The following is an 18384-nucleotide window of genomic DNA, read 5'->3' as shown; positions in this document are numbered from 1 at the left end:
ACACTGGGACTGGCCAGGGACACCTAAAAGTGTAATAGGTGTGTTGAAAAATAAAAGGTACCTTGTTGTTGTGGTTGTTTTGTTGTGTGTGTGAGTAAGTGAAAAATAAACTTGAGTGAATGGGGACGAATGAAAGTATATGTAATGCAGATTGTTTATTTTAAGCTTTGTTGTAGTTCCTTGGAGGAAAGTGTGTTGTGTTGAGGGGTGGTGTGAGAAAAAGGAGGTTTTTTTTGAGAGTGTAGTCGAAGGAAAAGTGGTATTTGGGTAGGGGGAGGAAGGTGGAACAGAGGCAGGGGGTGAGTAGATAAGATCTTGAAAAATGGGACAGAAATCCAGTAAGAAATTATCAACAGAGATACCCCAAGATAGTCCCCTGGGAGTTATGTTAGCCAACTGGGAAAAAAACCCTTGTACGAGAAAAAAGGACAAAGTCAAGATGATACAATTTTGTATGCTTGAATGGCCAACAAAGGAAATAAGATCTGACCACGTTTATTGGCCTAGATATGGTTCTTTTGAAAGATGGATTTGTCAGGCTCTAAATGTATTTGTAAACTCAAAGGAATCGTTTAATTTAGAAGAAAGAGAATATGACACGTGTTGGACAAGGGATTTTAGGAAAATAAAAATCTTTAAGGTATCAGAAATCCCCGAAACAAAACAAGAAAAGAAAAAAGGGAAAGAGAAGGGAGGGGAGCAAGAGGAAAAAAGAGGAAAAGAAAAAGAATGGGATCCTTTGCAGGTTTTGCCTCCTCCCTTCCCATTCGCGCCTGCACCGCCTGCGGCCCCAGCACCGGTTTCGGGTCCCAGCGAGCTGCTCCCCTCAGCTCCGCCGGCCCCGGTGCCGGTGCCTGTCCCGGTCCCTGCGCCCACCCCGGGCTCTGGCTCGCCGCGTGTTCCTGCCCCGGTTCCCGTGCCCGCGGCGGCGGCTCTGCGGGTTCCCGTCCCGCTGCCTGCGGCGGCCCTCCCGGTCCCTGTTTCGCCGCCTGCCGCTTCGGTACCGGCCCCCGCCTCGCTGCTTGCGGCTGCCCGACCGGCCCCCTCCCCCATCCTGCCCGGTTTGTCCGCGGCTGGTCCGCTGGCCGCGCCCGGCGGGCTCCCGTTAGTCCCGGCTGTCCCGTCTCTGGCCGCTTCTCCCGCAGCAGTTTTCTCGGCTCCATCCCCCGCGGCTTTGCCCATTCCGGCTACGCTGAGCGCTGCTGCCGCTGCCCTGCCTCTGCTGGGAGCGGCTGACTCTGCCGCCATTAACCACATGGAGGCTGACCGCGCTGCCGGGCACTTCCCGGACATGCTCCCCCCTTCAGCAGCTCCGGCAGCAAACCCCGCCCGTGCCCCGCCTCTGGAGGACCGGGCCTCTATGGTATGTCCTTCTCACACCCCCCTTTCCGGCCCCGAGTCACGTTCCCTTGGAAACCGCAGCTCCGGCTCCAAGGAACTCCCTGTCCCGAGAAGATGCTCCTTATAAAAATACTAGAGGTGCAGTTAAGAGGCAGCTTTCTCCTGATTTTTCCTCACCAAACGAAAATAAGGCTGCAGAAAAACATTGGAATAAAGAAATTGGTCTATTTCCAATAAGAGAGGTCCCGATGGGAGGGGGTGGGATTGGATTTGTGAATGCTCCCCTGACTTCTTCCGAAGTCAGAAATTTTAAAAAAGAAATCAAAGGGATTTTAGAGGATCCCATCGGCACAGCTGAACCACTTGACCAATTTTTAGGTCCAAACGTTTATACCTGGGAAGAAATGCAGTCTATAATGAAGATACTATTTTCTCAGGAAGAAAGGGAAATTATAAGAGTTGCAGGCATTAAAGCCTGGAATAAAGAACATCCACAGGGGCCCTCTGGAGAAGACATAATGCCAACTGAACCTCCGGGGTGGAGTCAAAATAGTGAGGAGGGGAGAAAACTTATGAATGACTATCGCAATACAATAATCAAGGGAATAAAAGGGGCGGCACCTCGAGGGCAAAATGCTAAAAAGGCTTTTGAGACACAGCAGGGGAAAGAAGAGACCCCAACTGAATGGTTAGACAGACTTAGGAGAAATATAAAACAATATTCAGGAATAGATCCTGAAACTGATGTGGGGAAAGCTTTGTTAAGGATTAACTTTGTAACGAATGCTTGGCCAGATATTAGAAAGAAATTAGAAAAAATTGAGGATTGGCATGATAAACCATTAAATGACTTATTAAAGGAAGCTCAGAAAGTTTATGTCCAGAGGGATGAAGAAAAAGCTAAACTGAAGGCAAAAATTATGGCAGTCACCATGAGAGAAAACAAGTACAAGAAAAATCAAAAACACACAGACTCTACTCCTAACGGTCGTAGAGACAGAGGAACAGAAAAGAATAAAACCCCAATACGAACCAAACCTCAGGAGCATTTTAGGAATGTCTGTTTTTACTGTCAGGGCGAAGGACATTATAGGAGGGACTGTCCTAAGCGGGCAAAAGATCTGAAAATCTTCAAAGAGATGAGCACTGAAGAAGAATAGGGGTGTCCAAGGCTCTATTTTCTAGGGGACAGATACCATCTGGAGCCTGTGATAACTTTAAAAGTAGGTCCCCAAGAAGAAGAATTGGAATTTGTAGTAGATACAAGAGCAGAAAGAACCTGTTTGTTAAATATTCCAAATGGTTATAGTGTAAGTAAAGATACTGTAAAAGTAACAGGAGCAAAAGGAGAGAGTTTCACTGTTCCTGTCATCAAAAATGTGGTAATGGAGGGAGAAACTAGATTTTGGATGGGGGATGTCTTGTTAGTCCCAAGAGCAGGTAGTAATTTATTGGGACGAGATTTTCAAGTGAAATTAGGGATAGGAGTTATACCAGAAGATGGGAGGATGACAGCTAAAGTGCTAAAATTAGACCAGGAGGACGAAAAGAAAATTAAAAAGGAAGTTTGGGCTGGTGAAGGAAATAGGGGAGGATTAAATATCGATCCCATAAAAGTTACAATTGAGAGAGAAGATTGTCCCATACGTGTGCGTCAGTATCCTATCTCATTAGAAGGACTGGAAGGTTTGAAGCCAGTAATAGAAGGGCTAATAAAGGATGGGACATTAGAATCTTGTATGTCTCCTCACAATACCCCTATTCTCCCAGTAAAGAAGCCTGATGGGAGTTACAGACTGGTACAAGATTTAAGGGAGGTTAACAAAAGAACTCGGACTCGCTACCCAGTGGTACCAAATCCCTATACACTCCTAAGTAAGGTCCCTCCCCAGCATCAGTGGTTTAGTGTGGTGGATCTTAAAGATGCTTTTTGGGCTTGCCCATTAGCTAAGGAGAGCCGAGATATCTTTGCCTTTGAATGGGAGGATCCACAAACTGGGAGAAAGCAGCAATTAAGATGGACGAAATTACCACAAGGCTTTACAGAGTCCCCAAACTTATTTGGACAAGCTTTAGAAACAATATTACAAGCTTTCCCCACTCCCCCTGGGATACAAATTCTCCAATATGTGGATGATCTTTTACTATCGGGGGAAGTTGAAGCTGAAGTCAGGGAGGCTACTATAAAACTTTTGAATTTTCTTGGGGAAAAAGGATTAAGGGTGTCAAAAGGGAAGCTGCAATTTGTGGAACCAGAGGTAAAATATCTTGGACACTTAATAAGTAAAGGTAGTCGGAAGCTCAACCCAGAGAGAATTGCTGGAATTTTATCCCTTCCCCCTCCCTCTTCCAAGAGGGAGATCAGAAAACTACTCGGGTTATTGGGATATTGTAGATTATGGATTGAGGGATACACACAGGCAGTAAAGTTTTTGTATGAAAAATTAACAGAGGGAGATGGCATAAAATGGACCAAGGAAGATGATGATAAATTAGGAGAACTGAAGTTAAAACTGGCCTCAATACCTGCTTTAAGCTTACCTTCACTAGAAAAACCCTTTCATCTGTATGTGAATGCAGAAAAGGGGGTGGCTCATGGAGTTCTGGTTCAGGAGTGGGAGGGAGTAAAGAGACCAGTGGCTTATTTATCAAAGATGTTAGATCCAGTGAGTCATGGCTGGCCAGTATGTATTCAGGCTATAGCAGCTACTGCAATCCTGGTGGAAGAAAGTCGTAAACTGACTTTGGGGGCAAACTAATTGTGTGCACACCTCATGCAGTACGAAATGTGTTAAATCAAAAGGCTGAAAAATGGTTGACAGACTCTAGGATGTTAAAATATGAAGCAATCTTGATAGCCAGTGATGACTTAACACTAGAAGTAAACAGAAGTTTAAATCCAGCTCAATTTTTATATGGGGAACCAACAGATAATCTAATACATGATTGTCTAGAAATTATCCAATACCAAACAAAGGTTCGAGAAGATCTTGAAGAACAAGCCCTTTCAGAAGGGGAGATAATTTTTGTGGATGGTTCCTCCAGGTGTCTACAAGGAAAAAGAATGTCAGGGTATGCAGTAGTGGATGGGAAAAACATGCAAACCATTGAAAAGGGGAAATTACCTTCAAACTGGTCAGCTCAAACCTGTGAATTATATGCTCTAAAAAGAGCACTGGAATATTTAGCACACAAAAAGGGAACTATATATACTGATTCAAGGTATGCCTTTGGAGTAGTACATACCTTTGGAAAAATTTGGGAAGAAAGAGGATTGCTTAATTCAAGGGGAAAAGGATTAGTACATGAGGGGCTCATTTTAGAGGTTTTAGAAGCATTAAGATTACCAGAAGAAATAGCTGTAGTACATATTAAAGGTCACCAAAAGGGAGTGACTCCAGAAGTAAGAGGAAATAATTTGGCAGACCAGGAAGCTAAGGATGCAGCAGAAAATGGAACTGAAAGAGTTATGCTAATATTAACTCCAAATGAGGAGAAATTGGAAATTCCAAAATTTAGTGAAGCAGAGGAAAAAGAATTAAAGGAGATAGGAGGTGAACAAGATGAATCAGGGAAATGGACACTTCCTGATGGAAGACAATTACTTAATAAAATACTTACTAGAAGAATATTAGAAGACATGCATCAAAAAACTCACTGGGGTACTCAGGCTCTGTGTGATCACTTTCTAAGGAACTATGGGTATATTGGGATTTTTGGGATAGCAAAGAAGGTTACTGAAAAATGTATAACTTGCCAAAGGATAAATAAAAAGGTAATGAGAAAAACCACATTGGGAGGTCGGGAATTAGCTCTTAGGCCATTTCAAAGTATCCAAGTAGATTTTACTGAACTCCCCCAAGTTCAAAGATGGACGTATTTATTAGTAATAACAGACCATCTAACTCATTGGGTGGAAGCGGTTCCCACTGCCACGGCTACAGCCAACGTGGTAAGTAAAACCCTTTTGGAACAGATTATTCCAAGATATGGAATGGTTAATAGGATAGACTCAGACAGAGGAACACATTTTACGTCAAAAGTGTTACAACAATTAATTCAGACCTTGGGGATAAAAAGGGAATTACACACACCATGGCATCCACAGAGTTCTGGTCGTGTAGAGAGGATGAACCAGACCTTAAAGAGAACTTTGGCTAAATTAATAATTGAAACCCGAATGTCCTGGGTACGATGTCTACCTTTAGCCTTATTGAGGATCCGAACACAACCCAAGTCAGACCTGGGAGTGTCACCTTATGAAATGATGTTTGGATTACCTTTTTTGACAACCCAACATGAAAATGCTACCTATGAGGTAGGGGAAAAGAGTGTTAAAGGATATATTAACACTATTGCAAAAACTCTTGAAAACTTGCGGTTAAAAGGAATAATCCCTCAAACCACACCTTTAGACTTTAAAATCCATAATATTCACCCAGGAGAGTGGGTGTTGGTAAAAACATGGAAAGAACAATCTTTAACTCCACAATGGGAAGGTCCTTTTCAGGTACTGCTGACGACCGAGGCTGCGATCCGGACCAGGGAACGAGGGTGGATCCACGCCGGCAGAACCAAAGGACCTGTGGAAGAACCTAAGGAGTGGACGATAACCTCTGAACCGGGTGATTCAAAATTGACTCTTAAACGGGGAATGGGTGGTAATGAACTGGGAAGACCCAAATGATCCAAGAAATATACACAGGATCACACCTGACTGGGGAGTAAGACCGAGTTTACATCAGTGGTTTCAAATACCGCGTGGACAAACTTTGAGGTGCCTCCAATATCCTCCTTGGGAAGGAATACTGCCACCACAGACAGGAGGATCAGGACTGTTTCAGACAGAAAACTCCTGTATTTTGGCCTTAGCCTGTGATTTATACAAAGAGGAGGGCGGATTACAACCTCAATCAGTGCCACGTAATATACCCTGTTTGATTCACCCAAATACTGGGCATGTTAGTTGGGTTAAATGTAAATGTTTGAATTGTGGGAAAAACTGGTATTGTAGTTCACACAAGCAACGCCCTCGTTGCAGGAAGTGTCGAGTGCCAACTAGATCCCCTATCCAAGTAGAGCTCGAAGCAACTGAAATAATAACTTTGTTTTGTGGATGGGAATTATTAGTGCCTGTTGAATGGGAAATAGCTGAGGAACAGTGGGAGACCACTGTTAAGGAGTGTCAAAAACTATTTGCCTGGAAATTAGCTAAGAGAAAGTGACAAGAGAAGAGAGGGCAAGACCAGATTGGCCTCTATAATCGCCACCAAGAAGATCACATACACCTGCTGTGGGTTGCAACCCCATAGGCATGGGAGGTGGGAGTATAAGCCATACTGGACCTCTCCTTTTTCTGTCACTCATTTTCTGTCTTTTCCCTTTTGGGATATTGACAAAGCCATGCTACAGGTGTTACCAGAAGCTGTATATGGAAAGACACCGAGGTTCCTTCTTTATTTCTCACACTCATGTCAACAGTCACTGTTATAACCCATGAGAATTAGGAAACTGCATGCACAATGGACAAAAGTACTGGATTACTGAGAATCTAGGAATAAGTGGTAACAGGGCAGGAAGTGAATGCCCAAAAGGGGAAAAATGGATTTGTTTCACATACGCTATTGGGAATAAAGCCCAGGATTTGGTAAAAGAGCAAGTGATAAACAAAAAAGCTAAGCCGGCACCACCACCTAAACCTGTACCAATCTCACTTGACAATTTGTATACAAAACTGGAACAACAATTAGAAAAAGAGATAGATATTTCAAGGATGGGTAAAAATCAGTTTGTAGAATTGGGAGAAAGAATAAGTAAGGAACTTAACATAACCAATTGTTGGGTCTGTGGAGGGGCCCTGATGTCAGAAGAATGGCCATGGAAAGGCAGCAGCTTAGGCCCAATTGAGCTCCTTAAGTAGAATCAGACAAGTATAAGAGGAGAAAACCGACCAGAGGGGTGGGTTTTGAGTTCAGTAGTCATAGGGGAAGAATGTCTTTGGCGCAATGGGAAAAAGTTCCTTCATGAAGTAGGAAAAACTCCCTGTAAAAGATATAAAGTCAGTAATGGAACTTCTGCATGGTGGCTCCCAGAAGAACCTACCATGTATTGGACCCCGGAAAAAGTAAAAAAAGGAAATTGTAAGTATAATAATAAAATCATACTTTTTCAGTGTAATGACACAGGAAAAAATCCTTACGTTGGCATCCCAGAGATTTCTAAATTTTGGGAGAATATAGATGAGCAAAAATTTGATTATTGGAAAGCCCCAGATGGCTTATTCTGGATATGTGGAAAAAAGGCATACCCAAAACTCCCCTCTCAGTGGAAAGGGAGCTGTACTCTGGGAGTCATACAGCCAGGATTTTTTCTTTTGCCAGGGTCTGAAGGGGATCACTTAGGGATACCAGCTTATGAGGATCTAAAAAGAAACAAGAGAGACTTAATTGGAGGATTCCAAAAATGGGGAGACGAGGAATGGCCCCCTGAAAGTATATTGGAAACATATGGGCCAGCCACCTGGGCACAAGATGGGAGTTGGGGATATTGAACCCCAATTTATATGTTAAATCATATTATAAGACTCCAAGCTGCTGTAGAGATAATAACAAACAAAACTGGTCGGGCAATGGCATTAATGTCAAGACAACAGACCCAAATCAGAGCAGCCGTGTATCAGAATAGGTTGGCTTTGGATTATCTATTAGCGGAAGAAGGGGGTGTTTGTGGAAAATTCAATACATCAGATTGTTGTTTGAAAATAGATGATAACGGAGATGCTGTCCTAGATATAGTCAATGATATCAGAAAAATAGCCCATGTACCAGTTCAAAGGTGGGAATCAATGCTGAATACTAGCTGGTGGGATAACATGTTGGGAATAGAATGGTGGAAAAAGCTAGGCTTCTTCCTGTTATGCGCTACAGCTGGTCTAATATTCCTTCCTTGTTTGATCGCCTGTTTCATTCGACTCATCACCAGTGTAGTTCAAGGCATGCAATTAGTGACCATGGATCAAAAATTGGATACAACAAAAACGGTGCAAAGGATTATGGTATTAAAGAAACAAAGTAAAGAAAACCCCTTTCAGGAAGCTAGATTGATTTATGAAGAAAATGAACGAAAAATGAAGGCTAAAAAGCAATAAATATTGCTCGAGCCAAAGTAATTATAAAGAAGAAAGAGGAAGGATTGTGAAAAATGCATATTATATGGCTCTACGCAGATATTTACTATATGTATTATGCTAGGTTGGAAAGTTATGTTGTATTAACATTTTAATAATATAGTAAATGTAGTTTTGTAAGCTTTAGCAGTTAAAATAGAAATTATGTGTGTATTCTTTTAATTAGCTCAAGAAAAGGAGAAGATAATAAAAAAAAAATTCTTTGCACAGAGATAACAATTACAGAAACCCATAAATTTTCCAGAGGAGAGGAGTTTATGGTTTTCCTTATCAACAGAAACGAACTTTTTCAAGCTGGACTTAGACTGGAAGGCGCCTGGGGATTATAGAAAAATTTTGACATGTACCAGATGGATTTCTTGTTTTAAATAAAATATATGCATATTCATAAAGTGTTTTGTATATGCAACAGATTACCCTTCTTAAGGAGTAAATTTTCTTTTAACGGGGTCCCCCTTTTCCTGGCTCACTTTTGTCCAGAGAGGGGTACCCAGCCCGGGCTGTAACTCTTTGCTGTTATTGTCTCATTAATTGTCCTAACTCTAATTGTGTAACCTTTATTACTACATTTGTATTATTTTTATAACTATTTTATTTTTATTAAACTTTCTAAATTTTTGAAACAAGTGATTGGCGTTTATAACAGGACCAATATTGTTTAATATCTTCATTGATAACATTGATACTGGGACTGAGTGCACCCTCAGTAAGTTTACAGATAACACCAAGCTGAGTGGTGCATTTGATTTCCTAAGCAGGACAGGATGCCATCCAGAGGGACCTTGAGAGGCTTGAGGAGTTAGCCTATGGAATCCTGATGAAGTCCAACAAGGCCAAATGCAAGGTCCTGCACCTGGGTCAGGGCAACTCCCAGGATCAATACAGGCTGGGAAATAAATGGATTGAGAGCAGTACTGCAGAGGAGTTGAGGGTACTAGTGGATAAAAAATTGGATATGAGCTAGTAGCATGTGCTTGCAGCTCAAAAAGCCAACTGTATCCTGGGCTGCATCAAAAGAAGCCTGGCCGATGTCGCTGTAGAGCAGGACGGGAACGAAAATGACTCCAAATCAAAGGCAAAGAGAATGAACTCTGATTTATTTCAAATGCACCACTCTATTTATAGAGAACATCGTGCGGACTAATTTCATTGGTCTTAGAGTAAAAACATCTCACACCATTGGTGTGCAGTGAATGACGCACGGTGGCAGAACCTATCTATAAACAATGTGAACAACAAGACAGATTAGAGAATTATTTACATTCTTTCCCAACTGTCTCCCAGGCTCTCGCCTGGTTAGAAAACCTTCTCTTTTTCTCTCTGACTGAACTGAGAACATCCACAGGCCAGTGGGTTAAAGGAAATTATTCTCCCCCTCTGCTCTGCTCCTGTGAGACCCCACCTGGAGTACTTTGTCCAGCTCTGGGGTCCCCAGTAAAAGACAGGCATGCACCTGTTAGATGAGATCCAAGAGGGCCACAAAAGTGTTCAGAGGGCTGAAACACCTCTCCTATGAAGAAAGGCTGAGAGAGTTGGGATAGACTTTATCATGGTCTTTCAATAGTTAAAGGGGACTTATAAGAAAGACAGAGACACTTTCACCAAGGCCTGTAGTGACAGAAAAAGGAGCAACAGTTTTGAACTGAAAGCAGGTGGTGAGACACTGGAACAGGTTGCGCAGAGAAGGTGGAAGGTTGCTCCATCCTTGGAAGTGTTCAGGGTCAGACTGGATGAAGATTCGAGCAGCCTGATCTAGTAAAAGATGTCCCTGCCCATGGCAGGGGGGTTGGACTACATGATCTTTAAACTTAAAGACCCTTTCCAACCCAAAGTATTCTGTGATTTGATGCTGCACATAAGATGGTCTCACCCACGTGCTGCATTCTCACGTTTCAAGAATATACAACAGAAACATACAACTCTATCACCCTACTGCTTTACCACATCAAGACAGCACAGTTCTCTAGTCTAAGAAATTATGCATACACAGACACAAGCTTGATATTCCATCAATTCATTTCAGAGCAATTTTTAAGAAGATAGCATTTGGGGAGGCACTCTAGCCTATAGAGTAAGTCTACCTGTACCACAGAACTTGCATATATCTAGTACTACTCTAAAGAAACTTTTCAGCATCTTAGCCCATGCTGGCTCCTGCAGGAGACTCTAAGCATGAACTGTTTTCCTCTTATATACTGCCACACATGCCATAGCAGTAACCACCTTACAGCATCAGTAATGTTGCTTTGCAGAACACTCAGTCAGTAATAGCTCAGCACCTCATACCAGCCTCCTGACAATACCAACAGATATCCAAAACTTTTTAAATCCTGAATTAGCCTATTAACAAGGGATATGATGTCCGGGTTTTGCATGGGAGGCATTCACGGAAGTGATGCAAAGTATGGTATAGCAAAGGTCCTAGTGTAGCAGTTGTAATATTGACCACAGAAGGTATTTTACAAAAATAGCTCAAACCTTTTAAAGTTAGAGCTAACAAAACAGTCTGCTTTTCTTCTGCACCATTTGCAGAAGCCTTAGAACAACCACAGGTAGAAAACAAAAGGATTCCCAACCCTACTGTTTATATACAACTTCTCTAACCTCCTGAACTTTTATTTTTTATTGAACTATATCAATCTAATGATTCAAAGGTATTGAGCCTCATTTGAGCCAAAAGAAACTAAAGCAGCATAGACTGCTATAACTGCATGATACAGCTAAGACTCAGGTCCTTGCTGCCACAAAAAAAAAATGCAGGCAGCTTCTTGCAGTTTATAGAGGTTTAACACATTATTCTACACAGTTTAAAAAAATCAATTTTTTCAAAAGCATTAATTAACATAGAGCATTTGAGGAAAGGGAACAATGTGTTTGGAGCAAGTTTAACATGAAATTCAATACATGCATCACAAGCAGAAGCCATTAGCTGCTGATCTGATACAGTTATTCAGAAAACATCTGTCATAACACCCCCCAACAAAGTATTGGGTTCTGTACCCCCAATCAATTATTATTTCAAACTGCTGTGTGGGGTTTTTTTAATTCCTGAATAGACTTTCATATTTTTACATATTGTCGTGGTTTGACATGGAAGTGAATTTTTTCAGGAAGTTGGGTCAAACCAATCAGTGGTCAGGTTTGGATATTGGCACCTGTAGTGACCACTGAAGGTAGGGATACGCCTCTGAGAACACAGGGGGTTAAAAGCAGGAACTCCCAAGAGCTCCTTCTCTTTGGTTCCAGTCAGAGTGCTGTGCAGACCTCCCCTGCCCAGCCATGGGCTGGGTGGGGGAGGGGAAGCCATGCGGCCTGGTCGAGGTGAGCCGAGGGGTAGAAGGACTGGAACCGAGCCAGCTCCTGTGGATGGAAGGGCGGAGAAAAACGGAGATGCCTTTGTCGTCCCCCCCCAGAGGGAAAAGACAGAGAGTCCGGACGGCACCTGTAACTTTGCCGGCGGAGAAGGAGGAGAAGGGAGGGGAAGGTGCCCAGCCTTGGCCTTGGGAATCGGCTTGTGGGCAGAGATTTCAGCCGTCCAGGGAGTCTGAACTTTTAACCCTTTCCTTAGAAATGAAGGCTTTGTAAAATATTACTCCTCCTTGATTTGAAGTAGAAGAGAGACAGTCTGGGATCTGAGATGTTGGAAGAAGAAATTTTTGAGTGGGAAGAGATGATGGAGTGGCTTGTGGCTGGACTTTTCTTGTTAGCCATAAACTGAACCAAATTCTCCTGCAACAGAGACTGCATTTAGGGGGATGCGTTGGTGGGCCAAGAGACCTGTTTCAGTGATTACCAACAGAGGAATGGAGAGAACAGAGGAAAGTTGAGGAGGGTGTGGAGAGGCCCTCTGTCTTCAGAGAAGAAGAAGAGAAGAAGAGAAGAAGAAGAGAAGAAGAAGAGAAGAAGAAGAGAAGAAGAAGAGAAGAAGAAGAGAAGAAGAAGAGAAGAAGAAGAGAAGAAGAGAAGAAGAAGACAAGAAGAAGAGAAGAAGAAGAGAAGAAGAAGAGAAGAAGAAGACAAGAAGAAGAGAAGATGAAGACAAGAAGAAGAGAAGAAGACAAGAAGAAGAGAAGAAGAAGACAAGAAGAAGACAAGAAGAAGACAAGAAGACAAGAAGAAGAGAAGAAGAAGACAAGAAGAAGAGAAGAAGAAGACAAGAAGAAGAGAAGAAGAAGAGAAGAAGAGAAGAAGAGAAGAAGAGAAGAAGAAGACAAGAAGAAGAGAAGAAGAAGAGAAGAAGAAGACAAGAAGAAGAGAAGAAGAAGACAAGAAGAAGAGAAGAAGAAGACAAGAAGAAGAGAAGAAGAAGACAAGAAGAAGACCTCTGTTCTTGGACCCTCAGCCCCAGGGGAAAATGGGGGGGGGACTGTTGTCCCAAAAAGGAGAAGCTGTTGGACCCTCGGCCCCAGGGGGAAATGGGGGGGACTGTAGTCCCGAGATGAGAAACTGAACTGTTGTTTTTCTTTGGTCCTTGGCAAAGCATCCTTAAAGGAGCCCTATGAGCAGTCTGTCCATGCATGGTGGTGAGAGCACTGACATGGAAAGGAGAGTGTCACACTGGCAGATTTTCTCTGGGCGGTGCCATGTGTGACATGGAAACAAAAGGGTGGCAGTTGTGTTTCCTGGGGGGTCTGTGGCACAGGAGAGACTCCTGTCTCCCTTGATGGACTGAGTACTGATTATCTGAAGGGTGGCAACTTGATCAGGGATCCTGGGTGGTGTCTCACTGTGGGTTTGTCTGGAAATTAGGTGGGAGAAGGAGTGTTTTGGAAGGTCTTAATCAGTGATTTAGTGTTTGTGTTTTTATAGTAGTAGTAGTTTAATAAGTTTTTTTCTTTGTTATTAAGCTTGGGCCGGCTCTGCTCTGTTCTTGATCACATCTCACAGCAATTATTTAGGAAGGTGCATTTTTTTCATGGGGCCGCTGGCATTGCGCCAGTGTCAAACCATGACACATATGATTCTCAACAATCCTCTCAGAGATGAGCTTCTTATTCAGCTTTCTTGTCACACTGCTTAAATAATTTCCACTTCCAGGATACAAGAAACAAAAAGAGTAACTCTCACACCATTACATAGTAAAAAACCCATCCATATATGTGAAAACACCATTTAAATACAATTTCTTCAATATGATGCCATGCACTAAGTCTAATAATTTGTGCTCTGCTGATACCATTCCTTCAGGCAGCTATCTGAAATGTCTATAGCAACACATACCAATACTAGTTTGACCCATGAGGGTCACAGAACTAATTTAAGAATAGCCTTTACTTATAAGGCACCTATGATTAAGTCAAGTCAGTTTGCAGAAGTGAAAGCTATCCAACTAGCCCTAGAGATTACTGAGAGAGAAAAGTGGCCTGCACTCTATACTGACTCCTGGATGGTGGCTAATGCCCTGTGAGGTGGCTACAGAAATGGAAGAGCAGCAACTGGCAATACAGAGGCAAATCCATCTGGGCTGCTGCATTGTGGCAGGACATCACTGCACAGACAGAAAATACGACTCTGAAGGTATGCTATGTAGATGCTCACATGCTCAAAAGTCATGCCACTGAAGAACAAAACAATGAACAGGTAGATTAGGCTGACAAGATTGAAATAGCTCAGGTAGACTTGGACTGGGAACGGAAGGGTGAGCTATTTATAGCCCAATGGACCCATGAAAGATCAGGGCATCTAGGAAGGGATGCAACATACAGATGGGCTCATGATCAAGGGGTGGACCGGACCATGGAGGCCATCACACAGGTTATTCATTAATATGAAATGTGCTGCAATCAAGCAAGCTACAAAGAAAGAACAAACCTAATCACTTGAATAAAACCCTCAAAGTACTTTGACATCTTTAAGAAGGGCTCCAACCTTGAACCAAAGACTGTAAAAGGTATGAGTCAAGCAACTGCTTGTACTCACTTCTGAACTCTCAGAAATACTTTCTTTCTGTAATGTCTCATCTGGTCCTCCCCTACATACAAGAGTCTCCTTCCCTTTACACCCTTGACAAGGCAGAGCACAACAAAGATAATATGTGGCTATTTCATTTCACAGTGTGTGTGCTCAAAAAGGGCTGAATTAGGTTTCTCTGCACAAACTAGTTCTGGCACATCCCAACTCCTGAGTACTCAACTTGACAACCTTGCTGTTCTGAACAGCTTCTTGAATGCAGTAACATTTTTCATATCTCACCAATAAACACAGTAGCAGTAAAAATAAGCATGATTATCTACACTGATACCCCACAACCTTTCCCAAGTTGATACCAGTGAAGTAAACACTAAGGTACACAAAAAGTTAGTTTTTCCATATTGTTTTTCCTCTCAACACAAGTTAATTTCGCTCACCTTGTGTCACTCATTATTGAGAATTAGCTCTTTCTAAAGTTTCTTGGAAGACCTTCTAATCACTCCAGCTCAAATAACTGTCCTATTTGCAAACATTTCTATTCCACTATTCCCCTTCCTCACATCCTCCACTCTCTGGATAATTTCTCCAGTTCTATACCCATTCCACTTTTGAAGGTATGCAGCAGTCAATGGCAAAAGGTCACCAGTTAAATTTATTCTCTTTTCCTGTCTCCCAACCAACTTCTTATCACAACAGGACTTAATTTCTCTCCACAAAGTAAAGAAAGCACCAAGAGACCCCGATTAAAAGTAAGCTTATACCTCCATCAGATACTTATTTAAGAGGCCTGAGACATTTGGATTCCAAGTTCTCCAGCATTTATCTTCTCAAACACACCTTTTCCCATCACAAAACTGATTCTGGCAAAACCAAGCCATTTTGACAAAAAAACACAGAGCAGTGATACAATTTATTAACACGTCTGAAGCTCACTTTTGTCCTATACCTTATCCTTGCAAGAACAACTTCCATCATCTTACAGATTCAGAACTTTGAGCCAACCACAGACCCTATATCAAGGCAACTTATCCTAATTTTATAACTAATATTAAATTGACAACATGTTAAATGAGGAATAAAAGAAAAACATTAATAAAACTCAAGACAAATCAGGTTCTATAAAATCTATCAGAAAAGTACAACTGTTGCTGCAGCTGTATCTTTTCAGCTTTGATGAAGTTTTTCCTTCCTAAAATAGGATATTTATGTCAACAATGTAACATTGCCATCAACAATTTATTAGAAGATAACTATTTTCATTTTTAAATATCTGCAACTTCAAAGGACACCAATTTACCCATTTCCAATTTTTTACAAAACCACACTTAACATTATTTCCATATTTAAATTTCTGCTGATAAGACTAAGAAAAGCATTATTCCCTGCACTGCAAACAAAACATACACCAGAAAAACAAAATCAAAACATAACCTCTATCAATCATGAATGCATTTTTAAAAATTCTCTTTTAATAAAACATCGCAACACATCATACTATCTTTGTGGCTTTAACCAGTGTAATCTAACAAGCCCACATCCTACTACCCTGCTTTAAATCACATACCATGGATATCTATCACAGCAGCAGTTTACAAAGTACTTTTTCCAACAAAGCCACAAAACCTTTTTATTAAACCTTATTTTGCTTCTTGTTGTTCACATTTGCCTCATTATCTGAATTATCACACACTCTTTGGAAAAAAAAAAAAACAAAAACCAAAACCAAAACAACCCCAAACAAAAACACCAACCCCACATTCACACCACCAAAAACAAACACCACACACAATACACCACATCTTAATCAGAAAAGAAACAAGAGGATTTAGTATCTTTACCAGAAAAAAGGGTTAGTAGATTTGGGCAAGTCTGGTCTTAGGCAAGCACGCACACTAACAAAATGCTCTAGCTATACACCAAATAGCCATCATACCAATCCTCCATCTAGAAGTCAGTATTACTCAGAAAAATTGAAGTCTTCCAGCACATTACTTTCAAAACATCAAGATTAAATAAAGATATCTCAATTCCTTTTAAAAATATTATTCTCACAGCTCTAGGAGAATCAAAATTATGTATGGAGACAGGTGCTAAATTTAGTTCCTAACAGAGCCAAAAATTATCCTTTCAAAATATAAGGCAGAACTTCTACATAATATTTTTATTAGTGCAATTATCAGTAAAAAGGGGTAGAAAACCTAGCAAATTTATTTACACATAACTCCTCCCTACATAAATTCCCTTCTTTCATTTTTCTCTCCATTCTCCTCATTTTTTAATTAATCCTTAAATATCCCCTTCATATACCCGTAGCAAAAACAAAAAAAAAAACCACAAAAAAAACCAAAAAGACTAAAACAAAACAATGAAAAATCCACCAAAAAAAGAACAAGGAGAAACACACAAAACACTTAGATGATGACCTCTACAAAAGCTGCTACTAGATTGGCATGCTACCTCTTTTTAAATACAAAACTTGAAAAGAATACATTACATCTCAACCTGACAAAGCTACCAAAATACAAACTACATTTGAAAAGGCAAACTCTTTCTCCCAATACCACAGCCAGTTACCTGCATAAATTCCTTCTACACCTACCGTGCAATCCCCTCCCCCATCTTCATTATACCCAAGTAGACCACACCCCAATCCACTTCTGGATGCCAGGCCACCCTTCTTGCATTGCCTCCCTCCAAGCACTGCTCTCCCCGAGCCTTATGCCCCACAATCCCTTTCCCTCCTCCTCCATACCCTAAAAAACCTGAGGGTACTTCCCCTCATAGGGAGCATATCATTCCAAGCCCACCTCCTCTTCTTCTGCACTCCTTCTCCCTTCACATAATGCTATTCAGAACTCCCAGGATACATCAGCAAGCCACTCTGATGCCCACCCCCCACAAACCTTTCTCCTTTCCCCCAAAACAGATTCCTCTCAGGCTCATCTTTCAAACACTGAAGTAAGAGAAGTGAAAATAAACAGCTCTTCTGTCTCCTACCCTCTATTATCTGCCTCAGACACACTTCTTGTCCGGGGCAAGGCAAGGCCCAAGTCGCGGGCTAGTGAGGAGTGGCAGAGACCAGGCCCACTTCAAGCTGCAGTAGGCCCTTCAACCTCAGCAACCACAGGCCTGGCGTGCGTGCTTAGTGGCGACAGAAAAAGGACTCAGAGGCTACCCATAAAGTACACGACCACGGCCTCCCCTCCCGCAACACTACAAAGCAAGGCGTGGCCGCCGCCTTCCTCCTCCCACCATGGCCACTTTTCGCGACCAACTCCGCAGGCCCCGCTCTCAGCGGCGGTGCCGCCATGTTGACCCGCCTCACACAGCGGCAAGCGAGGCCGTACAGGGCTCAAGGACAAACCCCCCCCCCCCCCCCACCGCGGTCGTGGATCTCTCACCTTCATGTCGGGACATCTTAATGTGGAGGCTGCTGCCCAGGCCTGTTCCTAGGCTCCCGCTGGGCTGCTCAGGCGTCGCTTTAGGCCAAGTCCCTCCCGCCTTACGAACAGACCCCCAAACGCGAAGCGAACAAGCAACAAAAAAGGGAAAGAAGGGGGGGGGGGGGGCTGGGGGGCTGGGGGGGGGCGGGGTGAAGCAAAGAGGTATTTGTTTCAACGGCCTCAGCCAGCCAGCCAGCCAGCCAGCCGGCCGGCCGGCCTGTGTCTCTCCACCTCCCTCTCTCTCTTCCTCCCTCTTTCCGGGGGGGAGGGGCGGATCCACCAGCAGTGACTTCCCAGGCGCCACGATACAGTGAATCGTAGGCCTCTCTTCCTCTTCCGCCGCTTTAATTCACACCCCGCTTCCTGAGTTCCCACCTCTATTCCCTCTTTTGTTGTTACTGTAAAAACAGACTACTCGCACACCTCAGCTCTTTCCCGCCCTAAGATCAAGGTCCCACCGTTTCTTTCCTTCTCTACCTGTTTCTTTGGGTTTTTTAGTTCTTT

At 42.6% G+C, this 18384-nt stretch overlaps 1 protein-coding gene across 2 annotated transcripts in view; it reads right to left on the bottom strand.

The window, feature by feature from the left end:
- LOC137465563 (E3 ubiquitin-protein ligase KCMF1-like) overlaps positions 1-18017 on the bottom strand; it is a 113183-nt gene extending 95166 nt beyond the window's left edge. The window contains exon 1 of one of the 2 annotated variants that reach the window (XM_068177649.1): positions 17839-18017. In XM_068177649.1, coding sequence (XP_068033750.1) covers positions 17839-17854 — 16 coding nt within the window. In that variant the 5' untranslated portion in view covers positions 17855-18017. The remainder of the gene's footprint in view (positions 1-17838) is intronic. The other variant, XM_068177650.1, reaches the window with a different exon arrangement.
- Between the last annotated feature and the right edge of the window lie 367 nt (positions 18018-18384).

The sequence above is a fragment of the Anomalospiza imberbis genome, assembly GCF_031753505.1.
Source record: "Anomalospiza imberbis isolate Cuckoo-Finch-1a 21T00152 chromosome W unlocalized genomic scaffold, ASM3175350v1 scaffold_31, whole genome shotgun sequence".
Lineage (NCBI taxonomy): Eukaryota > Metazoa > Chordata > Aves > Passeriformes > Viduidae > Anomalospiza > Anomalospiza imberbis.
This window is presented reverse-complemented; position numbering and strand designations above follow the sequence as displayed.